Source organism: Meles meles, chromosome 2, assembly GCF_922984935.1.
Source record: "Meles meles chromosome 2, mMelMel3.1 paternal haplotype, whole genome shotgun sequence".
In the NCBI taxonomy this organism is placed as follows: domain Eukaryota; kingdom Metazoa; phylum Chordata; class Mammalia; order Carnivora; family Mustelidae; genus Meles; species Meles meles.
This window is the reverse complement of record NC_060067.1, coordinates 207,687,816-207,712,737: the sequence shown is the minus strand read 5'-3', so window position 1 is coordinate 207,712,737 and position 24,922 is coordinate 207,687,816. Positions and strand designations below refer to the sequence as shown.

Here is a 24,922-nt window from a genome sequence, read left to right as displayed (position 1 = left end):
ACGTGGCGTCACCACATTAGAAGACAGTGGCAATTTCTCATAAAACAAACATGTTCTCACCCTACGATCCAGCAGGCAGCTTCCTTGGTGTTTGCTCACAGGACTTAAAAATGTAGGTCCACAAGAAGAAGAAGAAAACGTGCACGTGAATGTTTACAGGAGCTCTACTCATGACCGCTCAAGCTTTAACCACGACGCCCTTCAGTGGGTGATGGACAGACAGTAGCCCATCTGAACAGTGGAATATTCTTAGGCACCAAAAAGAAGTGAGTCATCAAGCCATGAAAAGAAATGGAGGAAACTTACGTGCTTATTACTAACTGAAAGAAGTCAGTCTGGACAGGCTGCTGACTGTGATACCAACTCTAAGTATGGGATTCTGGAAAAGGCGACACTATAGGGATCCTAAAAATATCAGTGGTTGCCAAGGGTCATAAGGAGGGATGCATGGGTGGAACACCGAGGGTTTTTAGGGCAGTGAGGCTGCTCTGTAATACCGTAACAATGGGTTTATGTCACTACCCCGTGTCCAATCCACAGAGTACACGACACCAAGAGTCACGCTGATGTAGACCCCGGGCTCCAGGTGATGACAGCGGGTCGGTGCAGGCTCACTGATTCCAACAAACGCACCATCTGGAGGGGACGTTGACGGGGGTGGGGGCTACATCTGCAGCGGGAGGGACACATGGGAACTCTCCGTATCTTTTCCTCAATTTTGCTACGAACCTAAAACTGCTCTGAAAAAATAAAGTCTAAAACCAAACAAAACTAAACCAAAACACATCTTAAGAGCCTAGAGCCAAGGTCCAATCTCTTATTTTGAAGTTTGGACTATGGGCAATTATTGCTCTGTGTGAAGGAGGATCTCAACTTTCTGAACATTATAAGGAAATACCGGAAGAATCACGCTGGATTCCCTCCCTCATTCCCTCAAGGCCGACCCACTTAAGCCAGCTGACTAGCCACCAGAGTAAGAACAGTGAGGTACAGCTCTGAGTACCTTATTGGAAACAAAACAATTCTCAATATTGGAACAGAAAAGCATCATTAATATGGAGAAAATAGAAAAATAGAACATTTTGTCATTAAAGCCATTAACTCCTTCTTTGTCGCTGTTGTTAAGTGGGTCTTGTGAGTTGCACCATAATGGAGATATGAAGCTTCTTTTTAACACATGGGGTTTGAATAAAATCTCTGAAGAAAATGCACTACTCCAGGTCAACACAAATCTTCCAATAGCTTTAGTCATTGCCTGTGTAGGAACTTTCTAAAATTGGGGACGGGCGTTTGTTAGAGTAAGTCTCACCTACATAGAATGCAGCATCCCAACGGCTAAACGCCCTGTGTCTTATTTACACATTTAGAGAAAGAAACTCATTTCATTCTTACAAGATCAATTTCATTGCAGCAAACGCTCCTAAAACTCCTTTCAGATGAATTAAAACAATAAATAAAGAAGGATGTGAAGGACTAGAAATACTGTTTCCTTTGGAAAGAAGAGGTTTAAATGTACCACCTCCCCATGGGGGCTCCGTAGACGAACACACATACAAGACTGAGTGCTTAATGTGGAACCCATCCTTAGAAGTAAATGCAGAAGAAACTTTTTGAAGGTTCCATAGCACAGCATTGCCCGGAAGCAGTGTCTGCATGTCTGGCCTGGGCTGTCAACCAAGCTGCTGTAAGGAGCGTCCTCAGGAAACATCTTCAGCTGGATGATCTTTGGAAATCCCATTTCCTTTTTTTTAATGGACTGCTTTTTCTTAAGTGAAATTTCACTAAGCATTGCAAGAAACTTTTGATTCGCTGCCCCATGGGCCAAGCCATTTTTTTATGTCCTCATTCCAGACCCAATTTTGTAAGTTTTAAATGAATGAACATATTTATTTTAGGGAAGGAATGAGTGTAATCAGGCACCTTGGCTGCCAACGGCAAAAACCAAAACAAAACAGAAAGATAATTTGTAGGAAGAAGGAGCAGGCTGTAGGTCTTACTCTAAAGGGAGAGAGAAGATTAAGTCTGAAACAGCGCTGAAGGGACAAAGAGACCACATAATTCACTGCATGTCACCCATGATTTTTGTCATAGTTAGTCTGTTAAGGGATATAATGTGTGGGATTGTCCAACTCTGTACAGTCTGATGATTGTCCATTTTCTCTCCTATTTACTATGTTTTCCCTATCACTAGGCTTTCAAGATACCTCTTCTTTCCTAACTCACCCAGAATGAGAGAGCTAGAGAGGGGCCAGGAGAGAAAAGAGAGCCTGGAGAACAAAGGGGACAGATCAGAGCGTGCGCCCCGCCTGTTTGATTCTGGCTATAGTAAGACACAGAGGACCGACGCCCACCTCAAAACTGCTGGCAGAGCGTTGGAAAAGCAGGGAGGCATCCGCTATGGGAGAAGACTGGGCAAGTCAGAGACTCGGGAACTTCTGGGTGTATGTCTGACCCACCTCTATCTTGAACTGTCCCCATACGGAAGCTCACACGGTTCACTTAGTATCGAAGGACTATTATTAACTCTGCGTGCACTTAGCACAGTACAGTGCACTGACTAGAACCGCCTTTGGACACCCTTGGCTTTGTCTTTCTTGCTTTCAAATTACATTGCTCAGTTGTATCAATCCTAGTCCAGACAACCAGTACTTTGTATATGTGGGGCAAACAGAGATGTCAGATACGCCGTGTGGTCAATCAACAGGCTAGAGCTCCCTCGCCCACACCGCTACATATCAGAGACATGCTCATCTCATCCCCGCGCTAAAACCACTCGTGATGAACTCCTAGCAGAGGTCACTGAAGCATGAATTTAAAATGAAAACCTGTTAAAAGATAGAGGTATTGGGGCACCTGGGTGGCTCAGTGGGTTAAAGCCTCTGCCTTCGGCTTGGGTCATGATCCCAGGGTCCTGGGATCGAGCCCTGCTCCTCTGCTCAGCAAGGAGCATGCTTCCTCCTCTCTTCTCTCTGACTGCCTCTCTGCCTACTTGTGATCTCTATCTGTCAAATAAATAGATAAAATCTTTAAAAAAAAAAGATAGAGGTATTCACTGACAAAAAAAAAATTACAGCTTTCTCTGAAATTCTCCAATTTCCTACTCTTCCAACACAGTTTAACAAAGAGAATCTTCCTGTTCTATAATGAATTAAAATGCACCTTGAAGGGCAGAATTCAAGTTGTAATCACATCACCAGGCTACTAAGTGACTTGCCGCACATAGAAGGAAATCAATTAGGTTCACCATGATTCCCCCTGCAATGTCCGTTTTTGCACCTTGGAAATAAATTCAAACAATTCTAAAGGTCTCAGTATTTATTTTACAAAACAAGGAATGTGATGAACACAAATCCAATCATTGCCCTAATACTCTCCTAACTCAGTCTAATGGAAACAATTTCAACTTTGAGCTCTTTGTCAATAAGCACTTTGAATAACTACTTTGAGAGAAGGAAAGAGACCTGAAGGTCTGGGTGTGTTTGATTAGACTTTATCAAGAAAGAATGACTGAATTTTATGCCCACCGTCTGCACTTCTAAAGCCTTTTCAAACCCTTGATAATCTGTAATATTCCACGACGTCTACCAACCAGAGGGAGCTGAAATCTTATCCTTTAAACTACTGTCCCTTTTTGCTGTTCCTCTTCAGGATGCTCCTCAGAACTGACCCAGTCAAACACTAAGAGAGGACTTCACAGCCCTCTGGTAAGCCACTGCTCAATTAAACATAGCTGGTGGGCATCGTCCTTAGGGAAACCAGCTCAATTATCACCGCGGGAAATCATTGAGTGAGATACTGAGAAAAGTGTGGATTTTTTTTTTTTTTGGTCAATAATTAAAATATATGAGGAATTTAAGTTGTCTATTTTTTCTGTAGGACAGTAAAACATTAGGTGTGGGTCAGGTCATACTGACAGATGTACAGAGGATCTAAAGTACATAAATACACTGACTGCCTTAATTAGTACAATAGCACTGGCGGAGAATAATTAAAATACACAGGAAAAGACAAAGGAAAATGGTGATGAGGAAATATATACATCTGTAATATGCATTAATTTTGTATGTGTTTATACATGTGTGTATATACGTAATCTGCAAATATGAAGAGACACACAGATAATCAATAAAAAGACAAACTACTAATAGTATGAGATTATCACCTGTAAAATTAATATGAATAGGAATATCCCTTCCTGTTTGTTTCCTTAGCATTTAAACCTCATTTAAAACTAGCTTTATATTATATTGCTTTATCTTTTAAAAGCAATGCCTTTGTTTTCCCTAAGTGAATTCGAAGCTTGATGATTTTAGCAATCATTATTAAAATATCAATCAACAAATGGTTTCTTTTCTCTGCTATAGGTTAGAGACCTCTTAGAGTAATTTCCCATTGTATTATTTCTTTGGGACTTAATTCTCATCCTTGGATATTAGGTTTACATTACAAATTTCTACCTCCATTTTCTTTATTTACTGCAGATCACTTGTATTAAAAACGCATTTACGCTGACTATAAGCTTCACTTACGAACCTGTATATCGAATCTTGAACCCTTTTTTACTGGTTGCGTGATCAGTGGACCAGCGAAGGTATAACTGATTGCTCCTGCTTGTAAAATTCAACTGTTCAGTGTGGTTCCCACTTAAGACCACCAACAGAGGACTCTGACCGGAAGAACCTAAATAAAACAGAAAACCAAAGGAAGTTCAGTTATGAACTCGTACCTACAATATGCAGACTACTTTTAGCTTTTTATCACATTTAGGAGTCTAAACGTACAATAGATATTTCCACTTATTTCCACAGTAGACTGAGTTCCAAATGAATAAAGCAACAAGTAAATTCCTTGGTTAAAAAACAAACAAAAGAAAACAGCCAGTCGGAATCATTTCACATTAACACATAAGACATAGGTCATATGAGTCTTACTATAAGATAGGAACAATTAAGATACATGAAATCAGTTTTTATCCCCATTGGTACGGACAATATTGCAAGTACAGGAGAAATGCAGACTTTCATGTGATACCGGTAGCGGGGCGAGGTGGTGCAGTCACTGTGCAGAGCAGTCCGGGACACGCGGCCAACCGGGGGCTTCCCGGTCCTGCGGACTTCAGCCCATGGGCGCCAGCGTTATTCATAGAGTCAAATGTTTGCTCCAGCATTGCTGTGGCACAGCAAAACCTAGATCCCAACTCGTATTTTGGCATTTTAGAAAAGAATGGAAAGTGCCATGGAAAGTAATCCTCTGTACATCTAGAATGGATGAGCTCGATAAACACGGATGGGCGTAGGTGATTCTTAAAACAGCGTGTTGGCAACTAAGGAAGTCTAACTGCAGACAAATATGAGAGCAGTTATGTAAAACTGCCAAGTGTGCGACATTAAATTGTGTGTGTGTGTGTGTGTGTGTGTGTAGAGAGGACGTGATGCAAATAGAGATGCACAGTTACATGATAGAGACAGACGGATGGACAGACAGAGATCGAGTAGGAACCATAGAACGTGTGCAAGCGGGACCCACCAACCCTGTCCCCTTTGGTTCTGTTTCCTCCTAGGAGAGGTGCCCATGGCGTTGGACGCGCGTGGAACCCCCAAGCGTCTCTGTACTCCTTGCCTCTTTAAAAAATCAGAGCCTAAGGTCAATTGGACCAAATCCTAAAATTCATTACATCCAGTAATGAGTCCACATCTGTATCTTAATTTTTTTTTTTTTCACTTTTTGGTACATTTGAAATTTAAAAAAAACTCAAGACACAAAGTTAGTATCTAGTAGGTAGTCAGAAGAAGCAGGTGCAGCGTGCGACAGGAACTGCTTTCTCGAGACAGAAGCAGCATTCTCACTTCCTGGGTGTCCCGTACAGTCCCACTCCACTGGTGAACTCAGCGCCATCTCCTAGTCTGACGGCTCCGTGGCTTTTTGGCATCGCGCAGCTCCCTCCCGGGAAGCACATTATGTGTGGGAGAACGTGGTTCTCCCTGCGAGAGGCAGTCCCCGTCTCATCAGCATATGGGACTCGCTCTGGGAGTTGTACGTAAGATTTGCATTCAAGCAAAGTGACCGAGAACCCACAACCTCACTTATTGCGTAACCCCAATCAGGGCAGTTAAAATTGTTTTTCCAAAAGCAAACAAAATATCACAGAATTATGTTCCTGCAAATACATACACAGTGAGGTCATACGTGTCAGGACCTCGGAGCGTGACTGTATTTGGAGATAAGGTCTTTCAACAGATAATTCAAGTTAAGGGAGGACCCTGGAATGAGCCCTAATCCCGCAGGACTGGAGTCCCTGCACAAGCAAGAGATCAGGAGAGGGAGGCACACTGTGGGGGTGGGCCACGTGAGGACGTGAGGAGAGACAAGATCCTGGCAAAACCAGCCCTGCCCACACCTGCATCCCACTCCTGGGAGGAAATACATTCCTGTTCTCGAAGTCCCCCACACTGGTACTTCGGGATGGCCACCCTAGTCACCAAATACAAAAACTACTACATTCGAGATGATTCAGGTGGTGTCCGGTTTCGCTGGAGCAAAGTCGGAACAGATGAAACGCTACCTGTCAGTTTCCTGGAAGGCGTCCCATCAAAGGATGACCATACTTGATACTTAAAGAAGACTATGTGTGTGGGGGCTGGTTTTCTTATTGTCGTCTAAAGAGATGATATATATTCTAAAATATAATATCCCTGGGAAATTAACTTGTGCTTGTAAAGTTTTAAAATGTCACTTTTCATGACAGAACCCAAGAGTAAAGCTTCAGGTATTTTTAATTCAGCACCTAATTCTTCATCACTTTCCATCTGTTCCTTTTGCTGACGCATAACGAGCTTCCTCAAGGACTTGCCTTTAAAAGTACACATCCAGTCAGCATGCATCAAAGACCATGAGCCAAAATGGAGAGTAGCTGCTCCTACCACCAACATGGAAACCATGAAGTGTTTTACAAGTGGACACCGCAGTCTTTGTGTTGACACCTTTCTCAGTTGAGTTCTATAATGATTCAGGTTTTGTTCATTTATTTTTTCTAATCGAGGGTTAGCTACTTCTAGAACTGCAGTCAAGAACACACTCCTGAGATAATACAGTTTAAAATCAATATTTTCCACATTCTTTTGGCAACACATGGGCCATAAAGGAACCAATGTCTTACAGAAGACAGAGAGAGAGGTGAGGCAGACATGATCCGTAATGCAACAGAAATGCTAACACTTAATAAAATATTCCTATAAAATGTTTCCCTTTCATTTCACAGACAAACCTTTGAGGCTAGAACAAAGCTAACCATGGGTCTCTGGTAATTTTAACAGCAAGTGCTTTGATATTACCTCTATCATCTACTTTTGTAATGGGCAGGATCTACCCCTATTTTGGGGGATCCAGTTGTAAGCCCGTAAGAACAAATACTGCTGTGACTGTGCTCCTGCAACGGAAGCAGGAGAAGCACGGTCAGCTGAACTCCCATCCAACCAAGGTGAACCGAGGGACCATGAACACATTTACAGTTATTATGTAAACACATTTAATTGCATACAGTGTGTATAAAAATACACACACACACACACACACACCCGGAAATGGGCTGCTCACCTACCTTGGTGTGCATGTCATCTAATTGATCTCAGAACTGAGTCTACCTGCTTCCTCACTGACATAAGAATCCCGTTTCTGTACGTGGCTAATCTATGACTTCTCTCTATCATAAACACTACAGGAACGTCTTCAGCAGTCCACATCTGCTTCAACATACACTTAGACAAAACACTCTGAAAATGGAAGTATTGCGCCTCAGCCCTCTGTTTCCATGAATAGAAGTGTGAGTTTAATTTCCAGGTTAGTGGCTCATCATCTTAGGAATACATAAATTGATTCATGCAGCATCTATCCATGTGAGCAACCCGACCATTACGAGCCATCGAGGAAGCAGAAGGCATGGGACACTCACAGAATCAATTACAGTCTTTTTTTTTTTTTTTTTTTTTACTGAGTTGATTGTTATTTTACTCAACTCAATGACAAGTCCCTCAAAACATGCAAAAGCCTTATTATTATGTACAGCCATAATTGTATCTTGGTCTAATTTCCTGGGCTATAATAATGCTTCTATACAAAGAAAAATATTAACATCATCTCCATTTCAAATTGACAATTCAACCACATACTACTTGGAAGCATGGCATTGTTTTGTTAATAAGTTTGTTAGAAATGTATAAAAACATACAAGACTAGAGTTGAAAACAGTATTACCATCTGGTAAGTGCATTGCATGATTTTTTAAAAGATTGCGCATTAAAGGCTTCTGTATCATTTATCATCTAGAAATCTCTGTGAGCCATTATTTTATGTATTTCTAGTAAAATAATCATTTCAATTGATTAAAGTAACTTTAGCTCTCTTAAATTTCCTAAAATACCTTCTTCATCAATAGAATACTTAGAGAGAAAGGAAGAGCTGTATGGGGTCACCTATTCTAAATCTCTACAGAAAAAAGTTAAATAATAGCTCACGTAAATTCAGGACATTGTCAGAGTGCATTGTTAGCATATCAAATGCTTAAAAGTTGAAACATTAACAGAAGTATGTTTGTGTTCCAGACTCTTGAGACTATACCAGGGTGGAATAATTCACTTTCTGTTCAGTGGAGATACGGTTCAACTCAAGAATATATGAAAGTCCTTGTGTAGTAAAAGGTCATGGTGGTGTTTTTATTATGCTCCTTAGAGATCACCGGTCGGTTAAAAAAAAAAAAAAAGCAAAGACACTTACCGTCAAATACTTCCAGGGCATCAAATTGCTTTTCACTTTGAAATGTGTCCACGAAGATGGTGATGTTGTAGTGCAGTTCCACTTTAATACTCCACGAGCATGTCTGGGAGTTAAAGTAGTTGCCTGGGTAACCGGGACTGAGGATGACTCCAGAAGATTCCGTCCGGACTTCATTCGCAGGGCATTGTGCTAACGAGAAACATGCCGGGAAAAGTCTTCCTTAACAAAGTGAGCCCAACGTCGGTGGGAGAGTCTCTATCCTGTCTTTACAAGCCAATGATGGTGGAGGGGAGCAATCCTACTGAACTATGACCAAGTTTCGTACGGGTAGAAACACAGCAGAACAGCCCTGAATGATAACGAGTCACAGTTTACTAGCACTCCATAATTTAAATGAGAATTATATGCATATAGAAATGTGTGTTGGCATATAAGATGACTAGGCAGATAGATCGATTCATTGATTTCATTTCCTGTTAAGGAAATGGAGGGTCAAAGAGATTATGTCACTGACACAACTCTAGGGTAGCCCAATCTGACAAAGCTGAAAAGAAGCCTGGAACCTGAAAGCTTTGTTTATCTGGAAAAGGTCATGAAGCAATGCTGATCTGTGAGTGAAGTGGGAAGTACGGGTACAGGAATGCTTAAAACCATCCTGTACCTTCCGTCCCTAGGAACCTTCTAGGACGGAATTGCCCACACACCTTATTTTGGGGCAGGTGCATTGCAGATTTGATCTTAGGGTCCCATGTTTTCTCAACTCAACTAAAAAGCAAGATCTCACCTTTTCAATGCAGTATTACAACAACATTGTGCAATTATATACAGTACTAGAAAAATGCATTTATTTATGTCTTTGATTATACTTGTAATTATATTTAGGACAGTAAATTTTAAAACTTTGACTTGATTACTTGAAATTATGATAAAGCAAGAGTCAAAAAGACCTGGGCTGAAAGCCATATTGGATCTCTGGGTTGTAACAATGTTATTTCTAAAGGATGAATTTATCAAAATGAATCACTTATGAGTTTATCATTATGAATGAATCATTAAGATAGTGTGGACACACTGACATACTTTTTTCCCTCCTGTTTCCTTTTTTTCTTTATTCAACTACTTTTAAGGTAATCAAAATAAAACTGATCTGCCTAGGTATGAATGTGCAGAAGAAAATCACCAGACTCCTAATTAGTAACTTATTTCATTGATAATTTATTATCTTTCAGAAATAATTTATTTATACAACTATTAAGAAAAAATTATATCATTTATTGATAATGATTCAAATTTAACAGAGATATAGCAAAGCAATTTGTAAATTTTAAAGTTAAATGATCAGCTTTTCCTTCATGAGAAAGGCCTTTCATTACAGGAAATGTGTCTTATTTGTTGAATTATCTCCTTTTAATTAATTAAAATTATATTATTAAATTCAATTCATTTCATTTTATTTTAATTAATTAAATTTATATTAATAAAACAAATTTTTTTAAAGATTTTATTTATTTATTTGACAGACAGAGATCACAAGTAGGCAGAGAGGCAGGCAGAGAGAGAGAAAGGAGGAAGCAGGCTCCCCGCCAAGCAGAGAGCCCGATGTGGGGCTCGATCCCAGGACCCTGGGATCATGACCTGAGCGAAAGGCAGAGGCTTTAACCCACTGAGCCACCCAGGTGCCCCAATAATACATAAATTTTGAAATGATTTCCCAAAACGATGAGTGAAGTTTTTGTAATACATTTTGATTCAACTATTAAAAGGAAATTTTTCCTTTTCTAAAAAATTTACCTTAGTGTTCTTATTCAGATGTACCTTAAATTTACAAAATGTTTAGGCATAAGATCGCTAATGATGAAACATTTCCTAGTTTTTCCTTTTTGATAAAGAAGTATTTTACATAGATTTTTAAGAATATTTACAATGTTTGGGCGCCTGGGTGGCTCAGTGGGTTAAGTGGGTTAAGCCTCTGCCTTCGGCTCAGGTCATGATCTCAGGGTCCTGGGATCGAGCCCCACATCAGGCTCTCTGCTCAGTGGGGAGCCTGCTTCCCCCACTCTCCCTCTGCCCGCCTCTCTGCCTACCTGTGATCTCTGTCTGTCAAATAAATAAAATCTTAAAAAAAAAAAGAATATTTACAATGTTAAATTGGGTAGCCCTTGTGATTGCCTACTTGTGATCGCTGTCTGTCAAATAAAGCCAAAACACTCAGACTAAAGCAATTTTGTTTAGAAAGTAATTTCTATATACAGTAGGGTGCTAAGATCACTCAGTGAAATATCTTATGCCCTTTCAAAAGTGAACACACTGGCATTTTTTTAGAGAACACAGTAGAAGACAACTAGCCTTTCATCCGCATACATACGTGTAGGGCCTGGAGCTTTAGAATGTCCACCAACCCGCGTGACTTCACAGTGAGACTATGAGCATTTCTCAGCCGTGACGTAACCAGACAGCAGCAAAGCTACTTGTCAGGGTCGTGATCAGAGAGATACACGCAAACCCTTTCCTTTGGTCTGAAGCACTACACGGCAGAAGGCGTTTCCATACCCGCAATGCGTGGACCACCTCCTGCCTCTTCCTGACTAAAGCCACTGCGGCTCCAGCACAGTTCATCCTGTGCTGTTACTCCTGAAAACATTTAGCCCAAATCGCTGCCTTCTGATTGCATCACCACCACTATCGTTATTAGGCAACACTGGAAGTTCTGATCCTCTAGAAACTGGAAACCGTGTGCCACGTTGGGGAAATCCACCTGCAGAGCCGGAGTCCGTGCCAGGCTGGGAAAGGAGTGAGTGGTGATGAGTCAGGAGCAGAATCTCTAGCATGACTATTCGCAGTCCCTCCGTTTCCCCCAAAATGCTGCTTCTATTGCTGGGAGAAGGAATGAAAATATAACTGAAATGATGTGCTTCCTTTTACTTACAACACTTATTATTTTTTCCAGACGTACATATTGGTTTAAAATGCACTTGAGTATGTCTCCCTGGGAGTGAACAAGGTTTTGATTCATTCGTGTCTCTTGCTCCTTCATACATGCCTAGACCTCCCTGGGCCTTGCTATAAAGTGTTGCTAGGAGCAGCGCCCAGCCACAGTGGGAAGTTTCAGAGACCACAGGCTCTCCCCGAGCCAGGCTGTTCATTCTCTACCAACACTCACACTTAAAACACAGCCCTGTCCCTGCAGGGGACCCTGACTACCTCCCCCGCTGGGGGAAGCATCTGTTGGAGGTTCCCGTCAAAGGCACCTCTGAAGGCACGTGCCTCTCTGAGACAGGCACCTGAATTTTGAGTCACCACACCTCCACATGAAGTTATTCTTTCAGCTTGTTTTTGAAGAAAAAAGAAATGTGAGGCTTAAAACCGAAGCATATTATTTAAAGCATCTCTCAGGGCTTCAGCAAAAGTAATGCAATCAAATGTTAGGATTTACAAACAATGAAAACTAATTCTTAAAAGCACCTGTAGGTCCCAGAGAACTGTGAAAAGAGAACCCTATAGACCGGTGGGAAAGGTGTCCCCGGGAGCCCTTGATCCGTGTGTTATGGTCATCCCTGAGCTCTCCAAGAAGTGCTCATTACTCAAAGGGCACTGGCTGTCTTTAGTGTTCACTGAAAATATATGTTTCTTAATTAAAAAAATAAAAGTGATGACTAGCTCTATAAAAATTCTTAGACCCCAATCCAGGGCACAGAAGCTGCTGTGCTGAGACCCCTCCAGACCCTGCACCGAGTACCTCTTCCTCCGACTCTTCACCTGTCCCCTTTCTATAGTAAAGGATACAGATTGGAATTCTTCACAATTCTATATTTGCAATGCTAAATATAAGTAAAAGTTTCCCTGGGTTATATGAGCTCTTCTAGCATAGGATAAAATCCAAAGAGGGGATTATGACTGCTTCTGATCTCCAGCAGTTCCGTCAGAAACACAGATGACAAGCTGGCTTTGTGACGGGCCTCCAAAGTGGGAGCAGTCTTTTAGGACGGAGCCCTTCACCTGTGGGGTCAGACACTGGCTCCAGGCAGAGTCAGAATTGATTTCAACTGTAGGGCACTCAGCTCGTGTTCAGAGACTGGGAGAATTGCTTGGTGGTCCCCGACCCTCATTCAATGTTTCCTAAATTAAGATGAGCATCCAACGAGGAGTATCTGTATGGGATGCTAATTTTCAAGGAACAATTTGCTCCCACTGTTCCCAAGGAACAATCAATCACCCTAAGAGTGGTGATAATTTTAATTTTTAGATTTCTTTATAAGATTTTATTTATTTATTTGACAGAGATCACAACTAGGCAGAGAGGCAGGCAGAGAGAGAGAGGAGGAAGCAGGCTCCCCGCTGAGCAGAGAGCCCGATGTGGGGCTCGATCCCAGGACCCTGAGATCATGACCTGAGCTGAAGGCAGAGGCTTAACCTACTGAGCCACCCAGGCACCTCTGGAGACAATTTTCAAAGCAGAACTTAGTAGGACTCATAACTCACACAGTTTTCCACCAATAATTTATCAGGTGATTGCCCACTCCCTCCCCTTGAGACCAACCAAATAATTTTAGAAAGTACTGGAAGAAAGATTATCATTAAATGATTATTTGATTAAAGACATCTGAGCCCCTAGTTATTTTTCTTAAAGAATGTATTTAGATAACTCTTGGTTTGTTTTAAAGATATTTACTCCTGAATGGAAACAGTAGAGAACTACGTTGTCCTCTGTAGTAACTGCTGGGTGTTCAGCAGGACGTGGGAACTCGGTCTGAGCAGAGAGAATGCGTCTTGTTAGCAGAATCCTCCCTGAGACCGTGTGTGAGAGCCAAGTAATTTAGAGAATGATGCTCATGTTGTGCTGATTTACTCGGTTCCTGGACTGTCATGAATTAATTTCACTTAAATAAAAATGAGGTTAATCTTGGGGATAGCCAACATAATAAAGTAATTTTCCCTCTTTCTGAAGTAGCATATTAAATAAATATGCATGCCGTTCTTCACTCATCAGCTAAGACCCCCTTGCTTGAAATCATCTATGCTGAGAAATTTTAGGCTGTTTGTTGGAATTAAGAAGTGCCCTAAAAATGTGAAGGTTTACCTCAGGTAATTTCTATGTAAAATGGAAAACGATGAATATTTTATATCCCTTTGTACCTTGAGGGGAAAAAAAAAACAACAACACTGTAGATGGTTGTTGCTGACGTAATATAGTACGGACACACCGATTTGTTCTTAAAAAGCAATGACTCGGTCTCCTGACTTATCACCCCGAACGGTGCCCCAGTTTTAAATGAGGCAGGTGTGAGGCAAAGTGCCAGTGACTTCCAGAACCCTGTGGGTCCTCCGAGTGGCTAAAGCATCCAGTGGACCGAAGAGGGCGCACTTCTGAGGGGATGGTCTTGGTCCACACCCACCTGTGCTCCCCAAGGTACAATCTGGAAGCAATGTTTCCTAGAATTAGTCTGAGCTGTCATGGTAATTTAAGACCACCGCATTCCAGATTTTCTTCAGATGCCGAAGAAAATTGCCTCCCCCTCCCGAGGTGGCCAGGATTCCGCCTCATTCAGAAGGAGGATGCAGGAAGTGAGCACACATTCTGAGAGACTCCGTTCAAGCGTGGGGGCACGTGCAGAATCGACTAGCGCAGTGCGAAGTTACCTCTTAGTGGGGCTGATAATTCATATCGGAACACCTGTAATGATCCACTTAGTGTTCTCCACTCGTCACAAAAATCTCACAAGTGAGGCCGATCGACCATTCTCCTTACACTCCATGCCCAAGGGATTAATGATTCACCTGCGGTCGCTTGTTGGGGTCTACGCTGAGTCTCTAGGTCTTCTCTTCCTAAAGTTTGGGCCCTTTTAGGTGCTTGCATGATAATGTTCAAATTCCTTGAAACGGGGGTGGTCCCATTCTTTAAATGAATTGAATGTTTATTGCGATTTTGAAGTCACAAAATCAAAACTATTCTAATATGGAAAGCTTTCCAATGGGCCAAACCATGACACTTCTGAATTAGACTGAGATATTTTAGTGTACTTACCTTATTTTCAACTGTTTATTGTCCCAATACTACTTGAGAGTAGAAACTTTCAAATAGATTTAAAGTGATCTACTTAAATACTCCAATCAGTTAAATTCACAGATTCAGCCTCAAATCTGGTACTGTTGTGTATTTTCTGTTATTGCATATGCTCTAGGTGCTCTAAAGACGTGTGAATGTATGAAATATGTGCATTTTATTGTACGCAACCTATGTGAATTTCAATGCTTATAAATTTTACAGGAAAAATAGTAAACACTAGATAATTTTATGGATACTAATGTATTTAGAGGGAAGTGTCGTGATGCCTGTAATTTGCCTTGAAATGCATCAAAAGTAACAATAATGGATGGATAGAAGGTAAGAGACGCAGAACTAAGGATATATAGAGTACAGAGAAGGTGGACCCTCGGTGGTAGGTATTCAGACCGTTATTTCTAAATTATTATTATTTTTTTTTAAAAGATTTTATTTATTTATTTGACAGAGAGAGATCACAGGTAGATAGAGAGGCAGGCAGAGAGAGAGAAAGGGAAGCAGGCTCCCTGCTGAGCAGAGAGCCCGATGCGGGACTCGATCCCAGGACCTGAGATCATGACCTGAGCCGAAGGCAGCGGCTTAACCCACTGAGCCACCCAGGCGCCCCTAAATTATTTTTTTAAAGATTTTATTTATTTATTTGACAGACAGAGATCACAAGTAGGCAGAGAGGCAGGCAGAGAGAGAGAGGAGGAAGCAGGCTCCCCGCTGAGCAGAGAGCCCGATGCGGGGCTCGATCCCAGAACCCTGAGACCATGACCTGAGCCAAAGGCAGAGGCTTAAGCCACTGAGCCACCCAGGCGCCCCTATTTCTAAATTATTTTAACTTAGCCATATATTTGAAAAATTTCTGGTAAACTACTGGGGAAGAAAAGACGTCTTATTTGATATGCTTTTGATTTGTACTTTTCACGTAGCTAAAGGAGAAAAGTAATTACGTATTTGTTGGCAGCTGATCTGATTTGCAAGGAGATCGTGCCACAGAGATCAGTTCAGAGCTCTACGGGAAACGCGCAGGCCACCGCGAGCTGTACATACCTTCACACGTTGGGAGAGCACCTTCAAACTGCAGCTGGGCACTGAGCTTGCAGGTCAGGGTGTCTGTCCCAGACAGCGTGTACCCAGGGAGGCACTGGTACTTCACGAAGTCCCCTGCAAGAGCCAACAGAGCACACCTGGGATGACGTTTCCATGACACACCCCGTGAGTGAGGGCAGGAAAGGTCGAGACGGCCACCTACTGAATGACGTCAGTGAGCAAACCACTTCTGGACCCACATCGGGATTCATTTCTAGTTTGTTTAATCAAAGGGGACTGTTGTGACTTCTTGACTTAGAAAAACTCTGTCTTCCCAGATACCGGACAACGTATAGGGCAGGTTTTGTCACAGACAGATGTGTCTGTGGTCCTGCCCCTTCCCCCACGATTATTATTCAAAGAAAGAAGGCGATTGGGATTGCTTGGGATTTACGGATGTAGCACAGAATGGCTTCAATGCACCCAGAGAGGGCTAACCTGCGACCTTGGCCTAATTAGCACAATGTTCCCATTAACCGAGCCATTTGGAGGAGAGCAGAAACTGGGTCACGTGGTTTGATGAGTGGTCTGAAACACGGGGAGGGGAGAACACGGTGTTGTGTTTGTAGTCGAGACAGAGAAATCCTGGGTCACAGTAATTACACCACAGACAATGAAACTTGCCATTAATACGGAATGATAAAGCAGAATTTCTAAATATTATCACTAAATACACTCACCAATTACATTCCAGTTTCAATGAAAGGTCAAAGCCATAGTCATCATTATTTTAGCTACAAATGATTAAGTCCTTCCTGTGCGTGAACATCCTTTCCTAACTAAACGCAAATATCTGTTGAAGTCTGTCTCCGAAAACTTGATTTAAAAGAAAAACACAAGCTCGCAAATGCTGGTGGGCCTGGTGAGGTGAGGATATGCTCAGATGACAGAAGCAAAGCTCAAATAGCTAAAATCACACAGTGGCGGCGGAGGAAGAAAGCATATTTCTTCGCTGTATGAACTCCTCGCAATGCTTTAGGACATTCTGACAAATACGCACTCACTCACGTGAGTAATTATCGCAGTGAGGGGTGAGTGTTAAAAACTTGGGGCTGAGCTAACGGTATTGTAACGAAGAACATATTACCTATTTCAAAATCCTCGTCCTCCGTAAGCATTTCTGCCTGTGGAACCGACGGGGGAGGTTGGCATTTCTTGAGCTGAAATGCTAAAGGGTTTATAGGGGAAAAAAAACCAAACCTGCAATTACATTTGCTGAATAAACAAAATCATTACAAAAGCATTCTGCTTCCATTGTTTTAATGCCCAGGTACACCGCAAGGTCTATGTTTGTAAATCGTTGTTTTAGAACGTTCTCAAGCTTACAGGATTATTTAATGTCCATGAATATGTAAAGTCAAAGGGGAAAAGGGTACAGTTTTAAAAATTCAGGCATTTAAATAAAGCCACTTAACATAATTTCGGGGATTCTGGAAGGAAATGGTTCACCCATGGCCTGGTGCCAGGTCCACATTGACATTTGCTAAGGTCCCTCTCGGAACCTCACACTGGCAACTTCCATGGGAGCAGTCCCCACGAGATATAAGGGATTGATACGCTTTTCCCCAAATTATTGGTTTTCAAAATCATTTCATTCCCTGTTGCCTCATCCATAACTCCATGGCATTTGCTACCTTGACTCCTCTGCAGGCAGACACAGGAAATCTAGGAAAGGTACTGAATTGATTTCAAGGGTCTCCGTATCTGAGTCTCGGCAGCAATGCGCTTCTCTTGGAATGAGTCCAAGCTTACCACACACCAGATGTGCCATCTACAAACAGCAGTAAGCCAAAGAGGGTCCCAGGGACCTCTGGCACCAAAAGCAAGAAAGTCCCAGAAGGCTCTCGCTTGGCAAGATCAAGGAACTCTAGCTGGAAAGCAGCCATATGTCAACACTACCAGGAGAACCAAATGGAATTCTCTGCCTTAATCGACAAGGTGAGAATGCACTGACCGTGAAAATTGAGAACAAAGAAGCCTCCGTTAGAAAAGTCGCTGTGGAACTTGAGCAGGACCTGGTTGGTGGAGCTGTATGCTGTTTCCAGGGCTGTGTTGCCACTGAAAACTCCCAGCTGAGGTGAGTTCTGGTCAGGCCCATCCCTAGGATAGAGAGAAGTTTGAGGAGAAAGTTCCTAATCACAGCTGAAACCAACAATCGTTTTCTTCCAACACGTGACTTCTATCCTGGCCCAAGGAGCTTGGTCTGAGCCTGGGCTCCAGGGTACGGAGCTGGTGCTCACACCTGGAGATCTTGGGGCTGACTTTACTCACCCCACTGCAGACCTTTTCAGAGCCCTAACAGAGACACGTTACTGCCTCTAGTGACTGTAAGACCACGTATCAGCTGCCTTTCAAACGTCCATGTTTGAAAGTCTCAATTCCATGGTGTCTCTTTAACGATGGGTGAAATTTATGGAGATCTTGCTACTGAAGTACAAGAATTTTAAGACTTTGTTAAAAAGGAAATGACAGTGTGAAGGCCCCAGGATAGCAAAGCAACACTTAAGTGCACTTTCTGCCACTCTTGGAGTCAATGTTTAAGCCAATCCTTCAGAAATTTCCAGCATCAATAAGTCGCATGGAAGGTCCCATCAGTGTCAGCCCCCTCCCCCCACCAAGATGAGGTAAACTGCGTGATGAGACCGCCAGCCCCTCCCCCTCAGGGAAGGTGACCTTGCCTGAAACAATCCTTTCTCCTGCTAATAATGTCTTGCCCCACCCTCTTCCTATAAGACTCTTCCATCCTGGACACCTAACTCCTCAGAGCGCCTCTCTCCTGCCCGATGGAGTGTGTTAATCTGATTCAGGAATCGATAAATAAAGCCAATTAGATTCAAATTTACTCAGTTGAATTTTTGTGTTTTTAACAAACTGAATAAAATACTACCGTCTTGTGGACCCGGTGTTTAGAAACAGCGAGTGTTGAATATCACAAAGCTGACCCGCCTCCCCGGCCTCTTTCTCATTAGGGCTCTGACAAGGGACACTCCACTTTGTTGATCCTGAGGAGCTTTGCTTCTACCTGCTCAATCTACAGGTTACTCCAGGTGAAACGGCTGGTTACCGGTATAACGTCGTGGTTCTTGTTTTGCTTTGCTTTTGAAAGAGCAGCTTCATAAAACCAATTTAATATTTCAGGTTCCCCATTCCTCCTCATCCCTCAGCGCTGGTTCTGCCATTCTCTCCTCCCTGCAAGAGTTACTTCTGGAGCCTCAGACGCCGGTCTCCCTTCTTGCCCTCCATTGATACATTTCCCACAAAACAAGACTGGGAATTCTGTAGCCGGTGACTTCCCTTCCAAAAACCCTAGTGAATCCTCATCGCTCTTAGAACTAAGCCTGGGATCTTCCACGTGATTTATAAGTTCCTGTACTCTCTGTCCTGCTCACTTGGACCCCATAAAACCCATTCCTGACACCTTCCAGTACCCTGAAGTCACCTGTCCCCTCGCTGTACAGCTTTCCAATAACCAGAATAACCCTTACCATTTACACCAACTTTCTACACCAACTTCCAAGGCACACACTCATGCATACCACATGGTTACCTCCCATAAATCGTAGTTTTCGTGGAAACATTTTCTGACAGCACATCCTGCTTTTCAAGCCTGGGTCGAGCTCACCTCCTCACACCCCACTGGTCCTCCCTCCTTCTCCCATCGTAGTGTCACAGGGGACTTGTCAACCTCTGTGTCCCCTATAACCTCTCACTTCCAAAAGCAAAGGTAGGGTAGTCATTCCCAAGGACGTGAAAATGTAGCCAAGGCCACATGACCCCTTGGAAAGAGAACCAGAACCCAAATCCCCAGGCCTGAGCTGGCTCAGTGTCCCTTCCTGCACAGCATTTGGACGGGCAGTCCTGCCCGCCGCATGCACAAAGGATGGCGGGAGGGCTTGTGCAATTATCTCTTCAGTATTTCGAGGAGCACCGAATTCTTATCATGGCAAAGATTCCTAACCAACTTTTCTTTTAGGAAAAAAGAAAAATCGCACTTAAAAAAAAATGTATAACACAATTATGTTGGGGTAATCTCTATTCAGAGGAATCCTGAATGAACAAAATGCAAACATGTCACATGACATTTATTCTCTATATCACTTGATTTCCTTGATAAATATCCTTTCCAATATCTACCTAAAAACTTCACTTCTTAATGTGTAATCTGACATCAAGCCCACGTCCGTGGTTGCAAGATCGGTTTGACACAATCACAGATGAGTTCACGCGGAAAGGCTCCCTACCAGACAGCAATGTAATCATTCACGGCTTCTGTCTGCAGCAACGTGAAGTTGATGTAGACCCCGTGGCCGGGAGGGACAGTGATCAGCCAAATGCAGTCCTTCAGGATTGGGTACTCGTCTGGAAATCCAGGGGAATAAATGGTACCATTCTGAGATGTCACATTATATCCACAAGGAGCTGAAAAGGAAGCAAAGAAAATTAAGCCCCAATGCAATCAACTTTAGAAAGGACACAGTTAAACATTTCTAAGTCTCTAAAGTCCCTTTGCCAAAATTTTCCTTATGAGAAATAATGGTGAAATATTTCTCAGTAGCTGCTTTGTCAAAGTAATTCCCCTAAAGTCTTAAAACCTTAGAAGAATTATACTTCTGAACTAAGTTATCTAAGTTCATTTAATATACTCAAAATCCTCTTAGGATAAAGTCATTCCGATGTAATTAAAAAAAAAAAAAAAAAGCCCTTACTCAGTCACTCAGTTATCTTCTGTGACCGAGCTGATAATCCACTGTGCTATGTGATATGAGGAATTATGTGGAAATTATGCATAAATGCATCATGGAAATATTGTTGTTTTAAGGGAGATTTCTAAAACATATTTAACTGACTAAAAGGGTGGTATCCAAGTCTATTTGCCTAAATAAAAAATTTTTCAATTCTTAGCAAATCTATACCTGAAGAAATGAGAGAAAATGATATACATGGTGTTTCCTTGAAGCTTTTCCTCTTCTCACCAGCTTTCAGCTCTGCCAAGACTCACGATCCCTAATCGGCCTATTTTATTTTACTTAATGAGTTGGTATTTTCTGTTGCCATGGCAATTATTTTGTGTCGTCTAGGGAAAAGTGAAGTGACTACACGTGAGCGGCATAATCTGAGACACATGACGACACGTGGAGAGCGGTACGATACATCAACGTCACAAACGAAGGAGACTTTTTAATCAACCAAACTCCGACAGAGGTGGTCGGAGCGCCTGCCACAAGCGTGACTCTCCTGGAGCTTTCAAAGACTTGTCATGAAAGGTGTCGGATTTAGGTGGCAAAACCGGCCAAACTCCATCATAAAACGAGAGCAACAAACCTTCGGTAGAAAACAGTGAGCGGTGCCATGGCGCGAGGCGGTACATGGTACGCTGCTGTGTTCGTCCCACGGAGGCACAGGTATGTCTAAGGGGGTGGGGAATGTTCCCGTGGAAAATACATCGAATCTGGCCCAGGATTTGGACAGAGTCATTAGGAGAAGGTGCCGTGGAGAACATTTTAGGAATGTTATGGCATAAATATTGATAAGTGGGTTTGGAGGTGGCCCCCAAACCTTGCTTTGTAAACTAGCAAAGCAAAGCACGGGGAAAGCTACAATTTGTGAAATGGGGTCATGATCTAGTCTGGGGTCCTCAGGAGCTAGTCAGTGTCCCTGGAAGGCGCCATACTTTCTCTTATCTCCAAACTTCATGCAAATGTTCACTCTGCGTGAGAAGTTCAAGGCTTTCCTCCACTCTGCTTCCAGGCTGAGCTGGTCCATTTCTTCTAAGCTCAACTCAAATGTCCTTCCACCTTGAAGGCAGCTTGGCTCTGGCCGGCCACGTTTGTTCCCCTGTCACGTGGCTATCTGCTCTCACCACCAGCGGGTCAGCGGCTAGAAGTCAGGGATGGTGCTCCTTTTCACCCGTACCCATAGTCCACTCCCACGACTCCCCAGGGCTGAGCTCACGTCACAATAAATAAGAGAGAGTAAAGAGTGGATGGACGGACACCGAGAAGACAGTCACCGCAAAGGATTTCAGTACCGAGGGCACTCAAGGGAGGGCCAGCATGCCTCCCGTGGACGTGAGGGTCTGCACCTGCTCCTGACGGATAATCTGTAATCTCCAGGGCTTCCCTATTGCATGCTGACCTTTCAAGGTGAACCTTATACTCGTATAACCATATTGAACACAGGGGCACCCTTCCCAATGGTGAAAAGACACGACGAAACAAACATAAAGGATAAAGCCTTTCCAAGGGCAAAAGAAACAATATGGTGACTTCTTTGGAAGGACACATTTCTGGCTTCTGATGTTCTTTACGTCACTTAATAGCTGTAGGACGTTGAACAAAGATATCCTTGCCATGAGTTATGTGTGGTAGTCAAATGACAAGTCCACCATTGATGTATCTGAGCAGTATTTGCTGAGAGTGTATCATGGACCAGGACGTGTGGGGTTAGAGTGGGGGACAGAGCGGAGAAGGTAGTGATGGAGAAGCTATGGAGCAAATGTACAAAAGTCGACTTGTGCAAGTCCGAAGAGGGGAAGAACAAGCCCTACTTGTCACGTGAGCTACTAACACTCCATGAACGCATGTAACATTCCTCGAGGCAAACGCTGCTGTGGACTCTAGAGAGGAGAAAGAGGATCCTAAGAAACATGAGGGGAAGTTTCCTTCACTTCCCCTGAGCTGACTACGCTCATAGAGAAGGCTTCACCCTCCCTGCCGTGGCCCCAAAGGCATATTTCGATTTCCACGTCTGGGCGCAAAGTCACCTGAAGTCCACAGGGACAGAGGATGAGGGATCTAAGGTGGGTGAATCCTGAGGTGATTAGTCCTGAAGCCGCTGTGGGGGCACCTGGTCACCAGAGGATAGGCACAGCCCTGCCAAGCCGGGCACCTCGAAGCCCCTCACTGCCAGCCTGGGAGCCTGGCCCCAGAGGGGCAAGGGAGGCCGCCGGCTGGCAGGACAGAGCCCATTGGCGCACTAGGCACTACGCTTCCCAATCAGACGTGATGTGGGTGTCAGGCTGTCCCCCACTCCAGGAGCTGAAGAGTCAACAACACACAGTTGTTCTAGTATTGGGAGTGCACACTGTGATGTTGTGATTTCTAGTAAGAAACAAATACTCGGTCTTCCTCCCTGCTCTTGGCCTAGGGCTCTGGAAACCTTGGATAAAAGCTAAGGGATAAAAGACATAAAGGCATCCTTTGTTATTCATAACAAGACCCTTTTGATCACACCTGAGCTGTTAATAAGGTGACTGGGGAAGCACCCAGGGACGGCGCTAGTTGCGGGGGAACGGAGGTCAACTTAATCCCACTGGCCAGCGATTTAATCATCAGAGATCTGTAATGAAGACTCCATAAAAACCCCAAAGGATAGGGTCTGGGGAACTTCGGGGTTGGGGACACTTGCGGAGCCGGGAGGATGGTTCTCCTGGAGAGAATGTGAGGTTCTGCTCGCCTGCCGAGCCGCCTTGTCCTCGGCGCCTCCTCCATCTGGCTGTTTCTGAGGCACAGCCTCTGTACTGATCGGTAATCTCTGTTTTCCTGAAGATTTTGTTTATTTATTTGACAGAGGAAGACACAGCGGGAAAAGAAGCAGGGAGAGTAGGAGACGGGGAAGCAGGTTCCCCTCCCAGCAGGGAGCCTGACACGGGGCTCAATCCCAGGACCCTGGAACCATGACCCCAGCCGGAGGCAGGCACTTAACAACTGAGCCACCCAGGCGCCCCTGCTCTGCAATCTTGTAAGTACAATGTTTTCCTGGGTTCTGTGAGTTGTTCTAGTAAACTCATCCAGGAGGAGGAAGGAGTCATGGAGACCTTCTGAATGGTAGCCAGTCAATGAGGGGCACCAGCGACAATCTGGACTTGGGACTGGCATCCAAATTGGGGCAGGGCAGGGGCAGCCTTGTGGGACTGGGATTTTCCCTGGTGGGATCCGAAGCTCTCCTCGGGGAGACCATCCAGCGGTATCACAGAATGGCTTGTCATAGGATAAGGGCACCCACTGGTAGCCAGGAGGGTCAGAGGGAGTGTTGTCTACAACTCCTGACGTGCACGCGTGTTAAGAATAGGTTGGGAGAAAGGACTGCTGTGTGAGGAACGGTTAATGAGAAAGAGTTCTCAGGTAATTTCTGCATGTGTTTCTCCAGAGAAAAATATGAACATGAGGATAAGTTGTCCACTTGCAGCAAATTCTAGAGCCAGCATTAGGTATGCTGACTATGACAGAGCTGATGTCTTTCCTGAATGTGTCATTCAATGTGGAGTTTGTTCGGTGCCTACTTATATGTAAAATGTCCCCGGTCTCATCCTCACTTCCTACCCCCACGGCATCACTGCCGTATCACCGTGGATTCTGTTCACCTCACCATGTTTGAGGACGTGAGCTTTTAGGTGGCTCATAAAAAAGTGATGGGTGTGTCTCACCTGTTCCTGCCCATGGGAAGCCAGGGCCAGAAGATATTGGAAGATGAGCTGGTGGTCAGTGTGGACCTCAGCACGGGGAGGTGGAGACTCACCAGCACTTCATTCCACCTGGGGCTAGACTTGGGAAAAGTCAAGGGGCGCCAAGACATGTCTTTATTGGGCTTTTTCTCCATTTAAACATGTACAAAGTGACTATCTCTGAATTGAGATGGATAGAAAGAACTTAAGTGGTTTCAATCAGAAATTAAATTTTAAAAGCCCTAAATATCCACTAGGACAGTTACAGATAATTTACACATGGTTTTCTCTAGGATTACATTAAGATTTCTGCCAACCCTCTAACAGGAGGCTGAAGAAAAGCCTACAGTACTGAAAAAGTACCTACATTTGGCATGAGTGTTTATGAATTTTAAACTCTTGACTGTTGACGTAACCGGGACCTGAACGCCTGATCTCGCCGGGTGTGTGGAGCTCTACAGGTATTTTTGACCTATTTTTTTTTTCTTCAATAACTTTGGTTTCCTTATGATGGTTTTAAGATAGAGGGACATAGTGTACTCTATCTTAGGTACTGTTTCATAATGGAAATA

The 24,922-nt window shown here is 43.4% G+C and overlaps 1 protein-coding gene across 1 annotated transcript in view; it reads right to left on the bottom strand.

Annotated features, from left to right (window-relative positions):
- CSMD1 (CUB and Sushi multiple domains 1) overlaps window positions 1-24,922 on the bottom strand; it is a 2,021,046-nt gene that overhangs the window by 127,452 nt on the left and 1,868,672 nt on the right. The window contains exons 43-48 of the mRNA XM_045997494.1: window positions 20,149-20,326; window positions 17,862-18,007; window positions 16,995-17,075; window positions 15,869-15,982; window positions 8,770-8,958; window positions 4,534-4,680 (exon numbers count right to left, since the gene is read on the bottom strand). Of these exons, the coding sequence (XP_045853450.1) occupies window positions 4,534-4,680; window positions 8,770-8,958; window positions 15,869-15,982; window positions 16,995-17,075; window positions 17,862-18,007; window positions 20,149-20,326 (855 nt within the window). The remainder of the gene's footprint in view (window positions 1-4,533; window positions 4,681-8,769; window positions 8,959-15,868; window positions 15,983-16,994; window positions 17,076-17,861; window positions 18,008-20,148; window positions 20,327-24,922) is intronic.